Source organism: Oncorhynchus gorbuscha, linkage group LG21, assembly GCF_021184085.1.
Source record: "Oncorhynchus gorbuscha isolate QuinsamMale2020 ecotype Even-year linkage group LG21, OgorEven_v1.0, whole genome shotgun sequence".
Taxonomy (NCBI): Eukaryota; Metazoa; Chordata; class Actinopteri; order Salmoniformes; family Salmonidae; genus Oncorhynchus; species Oncorhynchus gorbuscha.
This window is the reverse complement of record NC_060193.1, coordinates 48,909,384-48,924,756: the sequence shown is the minus strand read 5'-3', so window position 1 is coordinate 48,924,756 and position 15,373 is coordinate 48,909,384. Positions and strand designations below refer to the sequence as shown.

The 15,373-nt window shown below is 42.8% G+C and overlaps 1 protein-coding gene across 1 annotated transcript; it reads left to right on the top strand.

Moving 5' to 3' along the window:
- Window positions 1-11,162: 11,162 nt before the first annotated feature.
- On the top strand, window positions 11,163-15,058 carry LOC124008643 (protein sprouty homolog 2-like). The gene is made up of 2 exons (XM_046320121.1): window positions 11,163-11,636; window positions 13,168-15,058. Exon 2 carries the CDS (start codon window positions 13,219-13,221, stop codon window positions 14,266-14,268), a length of 1,050 nt encoding a protein of 349 aa, XP_046176077.1. The 5' UTR covers window positions 11,163-11,636; window positions 13,168-13,218; the 3' UTR covers window positions 14,269-15,058.
- The last annotated feature ends 315 nt before the right edge of the window (window positions 15,059-15,373 follow it).

The following is a 15,373-nucleotide window of genomic DNA, read 5'->3' as shown; positions in this document are numbered from 1 at the left end:
CAATAATATGGACTTTGTATTTTACAAAATAGGGATATCTTCTGTATACCACCCCTACCTGGTCACAACACAACTGATTGGATCAAACGTATTAAGAAGGAAATCAATTCCACAAATTAACTTTTAACAAGGCACACCTCTTAATTAAAATGCATTCCATACCTCATGAATCTGGTTGAGAGAATGCCAAGAGTGTGCAAAGCTGTCATCAATGCAAAGGGTGGCTACCTTGAATAATCTCAAATTATCAGGAATCAAGGTAAGACCCAAGTGCAGACTGTGTGAAGTAACCATGTTTATTGTAACCACAGGGACAAGAAAACGACAGGTCAAGGCAGGCAGGGGTCAAATATCCAGAGCAGAGGCTCAGGTGATGGGTGGCAGGCAGGCTCAGGTGATGGGCGGCAGGCAGGCTCAGGTGATGGGCGGCAGGCAGGCTCAGGTGATGGGCGGCAGGCAGGCTCAGGTGATGGGCGGCAGGCAGGCTCAGGGTCAGGTCAGGCAGAGGTCGGTAATCCAGAGGTGGAGCAAAGGTACAGGACAGCAGGCAGGCTCAGGGGCAGAGACAGGCAGAGTGGTCAGGCGGGCGGTTACAGGGTCAGGACAGTCAAAGGACAATAACTAAGAAGACGAGAAAAAGGGAACCTAGGGAAAACTAGGAGCTGAGACAAAACGCTGGTAGGTTTGAACAAACAAGACGAACTGGCAACAGACAAACAGAAAACACAGGTATAAATGCACAGGGGATAATGGGGAAGATGGGCGACAGCTGGAGGGGGGGGTGGAGACAAGCACAGGTAAACTTTTTACTGGTACTGTGTATACACCAATATAGTTATATATAAATGCATATCAAACATATATATATTCAATTAAAATAATACAGTGTTGTAATATTATTGATGCCTTTAGCTATCCTTGCAGGGGATTAGACAGATGAACTGAAGTCACAAGATGGCCAAGCCTCAAAACCAGAAACATTACGAGACATCAACACGTGTAATTTTGAAAAAAAAAATGTAAAACATGCATTGGTTTTCCTGTATCTGTGCATGAGTCTTAAAACAGTCCATTGTACAAAATAAGTAATTCCCAATTGAGGTACATCAAGGAGATTAACCCCAGCATTCATAAGCTTGAGATAACTACAAGGGCATGACGGCTGAGTGGTCCCTTGGTGTTTATACTTGCATACTATTGTTTATACAGATGAACGTGGTACCTTCAGGCGTTTGGAAAATGCTCCCAAGGATGAACCAGACTTGTGGAGGTCTAAAGGTCTTGATTTTCCCATGATGTCAAGCAAAGAGGCACTGAGTTTGAAGGTAGACCTTGAAATATATCCACAGGTACACTCCCAATTGACACAAATTATGTCAATTAGCCTATCAGAAGCTTCTAAAGCTATGACATAATTTCCTAGAATTCTCCAAGGTGTTTAAAGGCACAGTCAACTTGGTGTATGTAAACTTCTGACCCACTGGAATTGTGATACAGTGAGTAAAAGTCCTAACCGTGTGTGTGTGTGTGTGTGTGTGTGTGTGTGTGTGTGTGTGTGTGTGTGTGTGTGTGTGTGTGTGTGTGTGTGTGTGTGTGTGTGTGTGTGTGTGTGTGTGTGTGTGTGTGTGTGTGTGTGTGTGTGTGTATATATTAATATGGATTTGGTACGCCGTTTGCTGGTATAATAGCCTCCACTCTTCTGGGAAGGCTTTCCGCTAAATGTTGGAACATTGCTGCTATAACAGCCTCGACTCTTCTGGTAAGGCTTTCCGCTAGATGTTGGAACATTGCTGCAGGGATTTGCTTCCATTCATCCACAAGAGCTTTAGTGAGGTCGGGCACTGATGTTGGGCGATTAGGCCAGGCTCCCAGTTGGCATTGCAATTCATCCCAAATGTGTTCAATGGGGTTGAGGTGAGGTTTCTGTGCAGGCCAGTCAAGTTCTTCCACATCAATCTCGACAAGCCATGGACCTCACTTTGCGCACGGGGGCATTGTCATGCTGAAACTGGAAAGGACTTTCCCCAAACTGTTGCCATAAAGTTGGAAGCACAGAATCATCTAGAATGTCATTGTACAGTATGCTGTAGCGTTAATATTTCCCTTCACTGGAACTAAGGGGCCTAGCCCGAACCATGAAAAACAGCCCCAGACCATTATTCCTCCTCCACCAAACTTGACAGATGGCACTATGCATTGGGGCAGTATGCATTGCTCCAGAGTCCAATGGCGGCAAGCTTCACACCATTCCAGCCGACGCTTGGCATTGCTCATGGTTATTTTAAGCCTGTGTGCGGCTGCTCGACCATGGAAACCCATTACATGAAACACCCGACAAACAGTTATTGTGCTGGCGTTGATTTCAGAGGCAGTTTGGAAATCGGTAGTGAGTGTTGCAACCAAGGACAGGCGATTTGTACGCGCTACTCGGTGGTCCCATTCTGTGAGCATGTGTGGCCTACCATTTTGAGGCTGAGCCGTTGTTGCTCCTAGACGTTTCCACTTCACAATAACAGCACTTACAGTTGACAGGGGCAGCTCTAGCAGGGCAGAAATTTGACGAATTGACTTGTTGGAAAGGTGACATCCTATGACAGTGCCACGTTGAAAGACACTCCTCGTTAAGGCCATTCTACTGCCAATGTTTATCTATTGACATTGCATGGCTGTGTGCTCGATTTTATACAGCTGTCAGCAACGGATGTGGCTGAAATAGCCGAATCCACTCATTTGAAGGGGTGTACACACACACACACACACACACACACACACACACACACACACACACACACACACACACACACACACACACACACACACACACACACACACACACACACACACACACACGCACACACATTAAAATACAAAAAGACAGTGAATATCCTGGTGGTTGGGAGGTTCAAAACAAGTTATTTACATCTGTAAGGTGTCAGGGTGGGATGTCCTTTACCTGGAACAAGCAGAGACAAGGGGGAGAAATTAACCTCGCAGATTCAATTTCAGTGACGGTTCAAGGTGCTGAAACTACAACTACCTTTAATAGTTTTGCATATTCTTAGGCTTGGTCAAGTTGTTTACAGTAAGAGTAGAATAACTTAGCAACACAATAGGCGTGCAACACATTAGGGAAAGGAAATGTGGCAAGATACATTTTGCTAACGTTAGCTAGCATGCAGCTAGCTAGCAAAACAGACTCTTCAACAGAATGCACAAATAGTGTGGCTGGCTAGCAAGCCTAGATCTAACAGAACACAGCTAGCTGCCTTTCCAACGCTTTTCATCGGATAATGTTCAAATGTCTTACCTCCAAACGTGTCAGGCAGGACTGTTTTCTCCTGCCAAGCCAATGCAACCTTTCGGTTACTAGCCCAATGCTCTAACCACTAGGCTACCTGCCACCCCATATAAAACAGTGGTTGTGGATGTGTGTAGCTGCATTTCAGATACATTTTTGCACATTTCAAGGAATAGGACCTAGGCCTAGCTTTTGAGCGAGTGAGAGAGATTATTTTGATAGCAAGCCCTGATCCCAATTACTCAACTGCCCCCGCATGGACTGAACGAGAACTGCTCATTTACAGCCACACGAGGCTCATTTGAATTTCCTGATGCATCAGGAAAATGATCCACAACAAAAAAAATGATTAAGTTAAGAGATCCAACATCTGTACATCTTTACTTTTGGGCAACTTTTTTGCCTCACAAATAAATGTGCAGGTACCTCTGAGAATAGGAGAAGGGCTCATCAAAATACCCTGTCTGTAACCCTGTCTTTACAACACAAACACATAAGGTGACATTTAAAATCAAGGAAAACAGCACTGAACTGTGCCTCAACTCCCACACGTCTTACCGTTACTTTCAGAAGGACCCCAAAGAGTTCAATTCAATCACTACGGATTTCATAAGATCAACCAGCAACAAATTTGGACAAATCACATTGTAAAAAAAAAAACAAATATGGAGGACAGAAAACATCATCATCCCACTTCCTGTGCATACTAGTCATCAGCCTTTTCAGAGTTAAATTTGATCAACTCCTGCGTCCTCTGTCCTCTCTCGCCTCAATTTGAAAAAGGTCCATGGTAATTGAGGAGAGGTGGCGAGGAGAGTGAATGTGGACAAAAATGCACTTGTAAGAAATGAGAAGCTCCTTCTCCACTCACGCGTCCTCAGGCAAATTACATTTACAGGGGTGGATCACAAAATACATGTGTAAAGTAATAAAACAAATGAAATGACATTTTATAGATAAAAGGATAAGTACCATATTGTTTTTAAATGTGTGCATTATTTTCTCCTCCAACAACACAACAGCTGATTCAAATGGGTTGTGGCAGATATCAAAACTCTTCTAAGGTAGGATACACTTGTGCTTCCTCACCAAAAGGAGGCTATCGAGGAGGAGAGGACTGCCGACTAACTAAATTGACTCAATCCTCGACCACGAAACCACCCACTTATCGATTTCCGGGTCACAGAGGAGAAAGGACAGGGGAGAGGACGGAGGATTTGCCATTTGCCCAAATTAGAAAAACCACATCGACATTCTGCCTGTTCAGTGAGATGGATCTTTTGGCTCCCCTCACCTAAACCAGACGTTCATTTGGCTCCCAAATGGCTCTTCGTTCAGTACTGCTTTAAAATGGATGACAAACCATGTCAAACATCACATTTCTAATGTAAAGTCATTATGTCAGATCTTGAAATCTGAGTTCAAATACATTTTACCTGACAAAATTAGATTGCTTACAAAAAAAAGGTAGATTTATTTGAAAGAAATTGACCATGTAGAAAATGTGCGTGGACGAGAATGAGGCTCTCTCCTCCCTACCTATTGTTCCTGCAGTGAGGATTCACCGTCTTCAGAGAATGATGGTGTAAATGATCGACAGATAATCGTTGTTTGAAGCTCAACAAGCAGTAGTAGCGGTGTGCAAATCAGGGAGCCAAATGAACGACTCTTTCACGGATGCAATTGTGATCCCGATGTTCACCAAGAAATCTGTTCAAAATGAGCCGTTCATTCGCAAATTACCCATCATTGGTTCAAACAGGAAACAGACAACAAAAGAGCCACACTAATGATAAATCTACACATCATGTGATTATACCTTCTCCACACGTACATGTTGTCACCAGCAGAGGAGTAGCAATTTCCCCTGCACCAAATCCTGGCACTGTTAGAGACAGATTTGCCTTCCGAAAGTATTCACACCCCTTAACGTTTTCTACATTTTGTTGCGTTACAGCCTGAATTTAAAATGGAAATGTTTATTCACTGGCCTACACACAATACCCAACAACGACAAAGTGAAATTGTGTTTTTAGAAATGTTTACAAGTTCATTGAAAAAGTCAAGCTGTAATAACTTGAGTCCGTAAGTATTCAACCCCTTTGTTATGGCAAGCCTAAATAAGTTCAGGAGTAAAAATGTACTTTAAAGGTCACATACACTGTGTGGGAGAGCAAAGCAAGAGCAAAGACTTAGGCCTGGCCATTAAATCAGAGAGAATACATTACACATTCCTACACTTGAACTAAAATGGTGTTGAGTGACACCGAGGCTACTGCTTGGGGATTTCATCCAAAGTAAGAACCTGGCAACGTTGTTTTCTATAGACTTGTGTACATGTCTAATTAGTGATTGTCCTGTAGAAGCACTGTGGGTAGTGTTTTCCCCAATTTTCCCCAATCATGTCATTGATGGCATGCTTATGAACAACGTCTCGTGCTGTTGAGACTTTCCTGGACAGCCTTGTGTGCCAGAAACTTGACAGAAATGTGGTTAATTAAAATGAATAGAGTATGATCTCTGTGGTCCTGGTGCAGGATTTGGGCACCTTATTGAATGATGAGACAAAATATTTCATTGAAATGCCATCCATTGGAACAAATAGAAGAGTGGTTCTAAATGAAAATGGCAAACTAATTGGCTTCGTGTGAGGTAAAATCAGAAACGGTATACCTTACAAATAGCCATACATTGTCCAATTATGTGAATATGTTTTTGATTATTGTATGGTGTCTAAAGAGTTCATTTCCAGTAAATACTAAACTAAATCATTAATACATGCAACTTTAGCCATAAAAAAAGAGTATATGTGGGTGGATTTATAACAGAAAAGAGGATCTGTGTGGTATGTATTGTTAGATTTAGTCATTGGGGACACTTTATAACACAATGTACAAATTGAGATTTTGACTGCTATTCTGGTGTCCTATTCTTACCATAAACATGTTGTCCAAGTTTAGCTAATAACAACTCATATAAAAGAAACAGCAATGACAAAAAAACACCTTCACAGTTGAAAAGGAGGTATTATTTCTAACAGTGGAGCCAACTTTTCACTTCTACCTCAGCACATTTTTTTTCTCTGACTATTTCAATATGATCATAGTCACATTGTAACCATGCCCAACTGCCAAGAAATGGTGTACCGCTGCACTTTTCCCCTTTCAGATACAAAGAGTGGATAAACAGAGGGTGCCCAGGGAGACATTTTTTGGCTCCTGCCTTTAGGGAGGTATCCATAAATCAGCCAAAACATAGACACACACAGCGGTCTAACAGTGAGCACAGAGAGTGAATGGGCACAGAGGCACAGTGGAGGGTTGCTGCAGCAGACCGAGTTATTTCCTTTAATCCATTTTCACGAGAGACTTTTTGCATTCCACAGACCCAAACAGTCCAAACTGTGTCTCTAGAAGACTGGCCTGCCACCTTTTCTCCAAAGTAATGATTACACCATTAAATGAGGTACTTAAAGGGAGATGAGGCATGTTTATTTCATGAACAAACACACTGATTTACTATTTGTTTTATAGATATGGGCGCACTCAGGAATCATTGTGCTATTAAGGATCCAAATCTATTAACGTGATGGATATGATTGCTTTTGCGTGGTATACTCTGAGTGAGAAAAAAAAAGAAATGAGTGATTTCTGTCAACTTGGGAGGAACATTTTAATGAATAAAAGCACACAGTCAAGTTCATATAGTCCAAGTGTGTGCAAGAGTGGAGAATGATCTGTTTGGATCTTGTAAACATATTTCCTTCTGGATTTTGCCTCCATTTGTTACACAATGTTCCGGGGTAATAGTTTAGGCTGTTCATTTGTGATACCTATCCTGCTTTAGTGTACATTATACTGTCATTAAAAGTTTGTCACATTGCTCTAGTTGTGTTCTTATGTGCAAGACTTCTATTAAGATCATTAGGCTGAGGAAATTAGAATAGTTATTTATGTTGGTCTGGATTCCTCTATTCTGGAGTGTGGACAAGGTTGCCAAGTATCAATTTCACTATTCTTCCAGAGAAGTGAATATAAAAAGCAGTGTAAAGGCCCTGATCTGAAACTGAAATGCCAACACCTATCATACTTTAGCCTTGAGGATAGATAGTTTATACTACCATTGTAAGCAATGATGCAACCCATAGAGCAACAACAAATGTTTCACTCCGTTTAAAAGCAACTAAGCTCCTGATTTGTGTCACTCTGAGTGTCTTCTAGTTAGCCCCAATCCTTACATCACCTCATTGATAACCCAATGAGTGGTTAGTGGTTTGTCCAGTCTCCCCCTCCTACCTAAGCATCAACCAATGCACCAGATTCAGTCGAGTGTGCAAACGCAGCAGCAAACGTACTCCTCTCATGTACACCAGCGGTCCGTTTCATGGGTCAAGAAAGTGTACAATAAGGGCCTGACGTCTGTGAAGACATTCATTGTAAGTACTCTAGCCCGTGCATGACTTGTGAATACTCTACCTCATCTGACCTTGAGTTAAAGGGATTTTGAGAATTTCTTATGGAATTTTGAGGGTCAAGGGTTAGGGTTAGGGTTACGGTTAAGGTTGACCCTTAATTTTGAGCTAACCTAGATGGAAGTCTAAATAAACTAACTGAAGGGCATATATGAACAATACACGTATAAGTAGCCCTAACAAATAGACATTGAGTTTAACCTGATGTAGCCTAGCCTAGTACACTTTCCTGCACATCGTGGCACATGTATTTTACAACACAGCCAGTTCTAAAAAAGGAATGAACAGCTTAAAAGCTAAATGTAGCTGTCAGAAGTAATCACACAACCAATATGACCTGAGATATGGGGTTTATTACACTGTGTCCTCATCTTATGTAACTGACCTCACCAGTCCAATCAAGTGCCAGGACTTTCTCATTAATCCAGACCTGGCATTCTTCAGTGACTCAATTTCTGGTTCCGTTACTATGACAGTGGGGAGGGAGAATGCCGTAGCTGGTTCAAAATCAGTCAGGATTTAATATAAGAGGCTATACTTCCTGCACTCTCAGTCTAACCTGGTGTAATGGCTGTTCATAACCCGATCTTAATTGGACCAACAGTCTTCGGCATCAACAGTTGTGGTTAGAGCGAGAAGGCTAACCCACTTGTGTTATCAATATGTGATGCGCTTTAATTACAGACCACACACCACATACCACTTCCTGCTTCTACTCAGGGCTCGATAGGCTTTTCTCATTAATAATAGTAATAATGTCTCTTTGTTTCTCTATCTCTTATTTTTACATCATGAGAAAAACTATACAAACTGTCTCTTAAAGCAGGTAAATGAACAGGTAAAGTAACAGTGAAAATAAAGACAGACAAGATAACTGTGGAATTAATTGATAAACATGCTATTTTGTTCCATTAGCGAACTCCCATTCATTTCAACCCCATACAGTGTAAGCATAGAGGAGATTGTCTCAGATGTTGGCGGGGGGTGGCTTTGTAAAGCCAAACTCCAGTCATGTCATGTTTATCTTTTGCCTGAAATCCCCAAACTCTGCATGCACCATTTCCGTTGCATCCCCATTTCATCTTTTGTGTAGAGATGGGAAAGGGGTTGAGAGAGGGGGTTGAGAGTGAGAGAGAGTGAGAGAGAGTTAGAGCGAGAGAGAGTGAGAGTGAGAGTGAGAGTGAGAGTGAGAGAGAGTGAGAGTGAGAGAGAGAGAGAGAGAGAGAGAGAGAGAGAGAGAGAGAGAGAGAGAGAGAGAGAGAGAGAGAGAGAGAGAGAGACAGCTGTTCCTTGTATGGTTCAGGAAGCAGGATTTAAAGTATGGCTTTAGGGTTATTTTGGGATGGATGGGACACAGCAGTGAAGACAGGAAACACAGCTGAAGCCAGGGAGCTGGGGGGGGGAACAGTCCTTGTTATTCCCCTGGAAGGGGTGTGTAGGGGTAGGGGGTCGGTGTAAGAGACAGGATATTGTTGTTATTGACAGACTTTTAAAAGTTAACTTCCTGAATGTCCCTCTCTCCTCGTCACTCCAATCCCCCTCCTCCCTTCTCGCCCGGGGGGCTTGGCATTGACAACATGTGACAAGAGGAATCTAGGACCTATCGAGCAGCGGGAGTTACAGACAGACAATAGGGCTGTCACTTACCTTTTCCCCTCTGCCGCTGAAAGGGAGGCCCTGAACAATGGCTCCCCCTCAGCTGGAGGTCGCAGTGTCTCTTTTTGGGAACACTCCCAGCCAACAAGAGGCATTCATCACTATAGAAACCCTACCTTGACCCCTCACCACTCTCCTTTCTCTTTCACTGCATTCTAGAGAGGTATATGCATGTTCCCCCTTTCTCTCTATCTCCCTCTCTTTCTTTGATGATCATTTAAAAAAAGTGATGTTGTTGTCATGTTTAGGCTTCCATTCCTTTAAAGTTCAACTCTTACCACAAACAGTGAAGCAAACCAAGTTGTGGTGGACCCAACTTGTACTCTCTGTAAGTGGCTAAGGGTACACTTTATGTCAATCAAATGGTTAAAGGGATATTTCTTTACGGAGGCCTGAACTACTATGTATGAACATCCCAGCTTTACATCAAATCAAATCCAATGTATTTATATGGCCCTTCGTGCATCAGCTCATATCTCAAAGTGCTGTACAGAAACCCAGCCTAAAACCCCAAACAGCAAGCAATGCAGGTGTAGAAGCACGGGTCCTGCTAGGGAGAGGGGGATGGGAGGATTGGCTTTGAATATTGGATGAAGTATGCAGGGAAGGAAACGAGTCAGGACAGAATGATAGTGTGTGGGCTGTATTGAAGGAGGGAAGGGTAGTATTTGCAGACGATCCATATCAATGAATCAATCGCTGTATACGTTCAATGTAGTTGAACAAGAAAAGTATAATCTGAAGGGTGTACCTGCAGAAACAAGTAGTGTCCTGTTCATCTGTAATTCCACAAGAGGGCACTACTTTTCACATAATCACAAATTGAGGTGGATAATATAAAATGCAGCCTAAAGTGAATGTCCGTTGTATATTTAATACACCCAAAAATGGAAGATAAACAAGGTCTAAACACAGTCATAGAGGTACAATCAACACACACATTGTGTACAGTACCCGGTTCTTAATTCCAGTAAATCATTAACATAACAGACTAGAATGTAGGGAAACAAGTACTGCATCATGATCTGACTGCCACTTCCCATGCTTTTCCCTCTCTGACGTAGATTTGCTTCCTGTATCTCCCATGTTTTGATACAGCTGAAACATTTACAAGGCATTTGAGAGTTCAAGAGAGTGCCTTTGGAAATGTATGATGCCCCTCCATGTTGCCTCATTCAGAAATGGCCTACTCACACCATTGAATTCCACCCTACATGCATAATCACCTCCTCATTTGCTTTACTATTCTTCATCTGAAATTGCTGTCCAATTACAACTTCTGCAAATGGCCCAAGTGAAAACCGGGGCTTTTCTTACAACCTATATGGTCCTCTCCTCTGACAATAGCACAGTAATAAGCATATTAAAATAGATTGATAATAGCCTACCCTACACCTTCTCTATTATCAATAGTTTCAATTGCAATAACCATTGGAAACGGGAAAATATAGTATATTGTTTTGCAAGAAAGTATACTTTTAGAACTGGATTCAGTGCTACTACACACGATTTCAACAAATGCTGCCTATCAAGCTGCAGACCTGATATTCCTTCAATTAACGTAGTCTGGGCTATGTTAGAACGTTTTGCAATGCCTGAAGTTTTGTCACTGGGAATGTGGCCCGTCCCTTTGCAGTTGGGAACAGTTTGATAGCACAAGGGTGTGAATGTGAGCCCTGTAGCTACAGCCAATGAGCTGGGACCGGATACAAGATATCCTCTGAAACAGCAACTGCTTTGTCCTCCCTCACTTCCATATGACGCCATTTACAGCATAAACCCGACCTCTTCTCCGGAAAGAGGAAAAAACAAGACGAGAAAAACTTGAAAGCACCTCGGCGTGTAAGGCAGCCAAACATTCAACAATTACAGCGAGTATTTTTTTAGAGCTCCAGCTAACTTCGGAGTGCAACAAGCTCAACGGATTCGAAAGTATCGAGTGCGCATTTTCACTTTTCTAATTTACTAAAAAAAGTGGAGAGCCTGCAAGCCCTTAGTGATTGATTCGTTTTTGGCAGTATTTCGCCTCGGGTACTCTTCGCAGTGGCTATGTTTTTGATCTCTTAAAATTGGAATCTGGAAATATTGTTTGTAGCTACTTTATCGTTGCACTGGATCGTGTGGATGGGTTTACCGATTAATTTAAGTAGGAATACACTTTCAGATTTAGGAATTTAATACAACAAACGGGGCTGAAGTGGTGCGAACACGGTGAGTTCGTGAAAACAAGTTTGTACAATTTAAACAACAATGTAGCCGAACTATGGCCGTTACGATGTTTAAAAGTTGTAACATAAGAGTAGCCTTAACAATTGTGCATTGTGCATGCTCTCGGACTCGGGAGTTCCAACTGCCGACCCGCAGTGACTTTCCCCATCCTCTCCAACCTTTCCCGTGCAATCCCAGCATTTTCTTATCTGAATAGGCCTTACAGCTCCTTGCTCTAAAAAGTAGGGTTTTAGTTTCCCCCCTTCTGATTAATGTTCTAGAAATCACCCTCTTAATGGATAGCCTGTCAATAGATAATACATTTTGATTAGATCGATTAAGTAAATACAAATCTGTGAACGGTAGCCTTACACATGAACACATATTTAGCGCAGTTTAACATTGTTTTTGTTTTATATTCAGAACAACAAAAATAGAGGGCTCTCTTACATTATAGAAGAAACGTGGAATGATAAAAGTCAATATTTTTGTATTGATGTTTGGGTGGGGCTATTGGTGTTTATGTTAGGCTATTTCATAATAGGAAATTAGGGTTTTTACTCTTCTGACTCGCCTGACCATTTGCCTATCAAATGCCCATCTCAAATGTCATGATAGTTGGGCTCATCCGCTGCCTCACACACGCGCGCACTCAAATGAACACGCGCGTCATGCACACCATGATTTATTAGGCTAATAATTGCCTCCAGAGTGAAATAAAAGTCTTTAGAACTGTTCAATTATGAGTCCCTCGAAACTAGCAATCATTTGTTTTTCACTCATTTAGAAATGGTGGCAACACATCTAAAGTCTCTAACACCTAGTTATGGGACATGTGAGGATGCAAGTTTTGATACACTGTATGAGCATGATGACATGTTTGAGTGCCTCAACCTTTGTTGAAGTTGTAGACTAGGCCTGTCTCTGCATTGCCTCGTGTTATCTTCCTTGCATGCTCTTTATAGTCCCTGTTTATATCTCATGTAATGGAAATAGTCGGTATGTACCTAAATCCTCCAATCAGAGTGGCTTAACGTGCCTACTGTCAATTTCCCAACATACAGAAACATGATCAATCCACTGACTGTTTCATTATGTTAAATCTTTCTTTTTGTTCTCCTGTCATGTGAAATGGTAAACAAATGGTGAAATGTTGCCTTAGAGGTACTGTTGGGTATATATTTGGTTGTTGTTACCTTTCAACACCAAACAGAACGTGCCTAGGGTTAGGGGATATGTTTGGAATTGAAATTGGGCATATGCTTACACTTTTACATTGGAACAGTAATTCCTAATGTAAGGTGTTGGTATATTTGTCAAGCAAAACAACTCCAGTCGGTAGCTAGACAACTCATGTTGCCAAACCCTTATCTCTTCAATGCAAATTTCAGTGGTGTGTGTAGAGTTGAGATTTGCATATCGTATGTATTTGCCCGCACAGTTGTATCATCAGTTATGATTTACATAGGGTCGTTTCTACTCAAATGTCACCTTGTCGTCTCATATATATATATTTGCCTGTCTTTCTCTCCAGGACTTCAGATGTGTTCAATGCCAGCCGGAGGGGTCCTTCTTCAGAGCCAAGATGGAGACCAGTACTCAAAATGGCAGTGGTGGCGGAGGGTCGGCCGGCTTGCTGCGTGCTCTGCGTGACAGCGGGAGGCTACACCGGCCTCACCATGCCCAGGAAGGGCAGCCCGATCCTGGGTTAAACCCCGGCCAGCAGGCCCCTGTGCTCTCGCTGGACCAGATCAGGATCACCGGGAGCAGTAATGAGTACACAGAGGGACCAACGGTGGGACCCATTGTGGTCCCTAGGCCCCCTGGCTCGTTGCCCACCCAGCAGAAGAACGACCTAGGCCTGGAGACCAACGAGCAACTGGAGCCCCAGGACCCCAGGCCCAACCAGAGGAACTTACTCCCCCAACTTCAACAACATCCCCAGCCCACACACTCCACAGTCCCCCTTATGGATGCCCCATCTCTTTCTTCTAGCACAGAGGGCTCCAGAAACAGCCCGAGGACCAGTACAGGCAGCACGTCTTCCGTGCAGAGGCTCCTGAATAGCCCGGAGATTAGCGAACAGATAATCAGGACCCAGCCCATAAGTGTGGAGCTTAAACAGGAGGAATTGAAGCCCCTGGCGAGTATGTCTGGAGGGGCGGTGGTGGTCACGGTGCCCGGTTGCGGTGCCCCCGCCGTTAGGGAGGGGCTGCTGGTTAAACACGCCTACCGCTGTGAGGACTGTGGTCGGTGCAAGTGCCAGGAGTGCATGTGCCCGCGTGCCCTGCCCTCCTGCTGGATGTGCGGCCGGCGGTGTGTGTGCTCGGCGCAGAACGCGGTGGACTACGGGACTTGCGTGTGCTGCGTCAAGGGCCTGTTCTATCACTGCTCCAGTGACGACGAGGATACATGCGCCGACAAGCCCTTCTCCTGCAGCCAATCGCACTGCTGCGTGCGCTGGTCGGCCATGGGCCTCCTTTCCCTGTTCCTACCCTGTCTCCTGTGCTACCTCCCAGCTAAAGGGTGTCTCGCCGCGTGCCAGAGCTGCTACGACCTCGTCAAGCGACCGGGGTGCCGGTGTAAGAACACTAACGTTGTCCACTGTAAGAGTGTTGACTGTAAGCCAACGTAAATGGAAAGTACCTTGGGTGTTGTGGAGAATCGATGGGGGTTTGACAACTTTGGGCAACTGAAACGATCACCTCATCACGTTTTGGCCCAGTAGTCAGAAGTTGATTGGGGGATTGGCTAGGCTGAGCTGTTTGACGTGGTTTGTGTCATTTGTTTTCAGCTATGGTTGTTAATACAGGCTGCTTGATCACCAAGTGCCCTGATTTTGTACTGTTTTAATCGAAGTCCAGAATGTTAGCCCTTTTGACATTTAATACAACTGATATGCTATGGACAGACTCTCCTGACTAACTTGTTTGTGAATAGTAATCGCAAAAGTATGTAAATTAGCAAATGACCTCCTCAGAGATGTTTTATTTTTGTATATATAATATTTCAACTGTGAAAAGCATTCTGCCAAACCAGAGGCACCTTGATGATAGATCCATATATATTATGTAATACAATGTTTAATGTTGTACATTCATGGGAATGTATGTCAATCATTTTTGATGTTTGCCTTACAAGAGAAGGACATTTACACATCTTGTCCCTTCAACTCTACTTGTAAATTGTACAGTGACCCTATAAGAAAACCTTTATTTTCTATTTTGAACATTGTTTAGTGGTAAGAATATTTATTTGAAGTTTTATTATTTTATAAAGAAAATATTTATTTTGAGAAGCATCTTAAAAAACATCAGCCTGTTCAAACACTCTGATGTTGTTGCAAGTTAGGGTGACTAGGGTGTCAAATTGGATGCATATGTTCACTATGAAATAGAAAAATACATTAACGTTTGAAATTAAAACCCTGCTGTTTTTGTCAGTTTTTGTGTGTGCACGCCCAGTATCTTCAAGCTCTTGTCAGGGTAATGTTTTACGATATCAGATTGGGACACTATCTTTTATTGTCTTGGAATTGTCTCGGCAGGGACTGATATTCCAATGCACACTTTGTCAGCTTGACCTTATGGCTTCACAGCCCAGATCCAATCCTTTGGAATCTAGGTGATAACCCAAAATGCTACACTGTCAGAGTCAAAGAAACTGACACTTTTTACGTTTAGACTTTTCAGTTCTAGATAGATTAAAAAGCAGAACAATAAGGCTATATGGATTTGAAT

Bases quoted from the DNA above. Each gene is read 5' to 3' on its own strand.
- LOC124008643 (XM_046320121.1), top strand. From the start codon at position 13,219: ATGGAGACCAGTACTCAAAATGGCAGTGGTGGCGGAGGGTCGGCCGGC.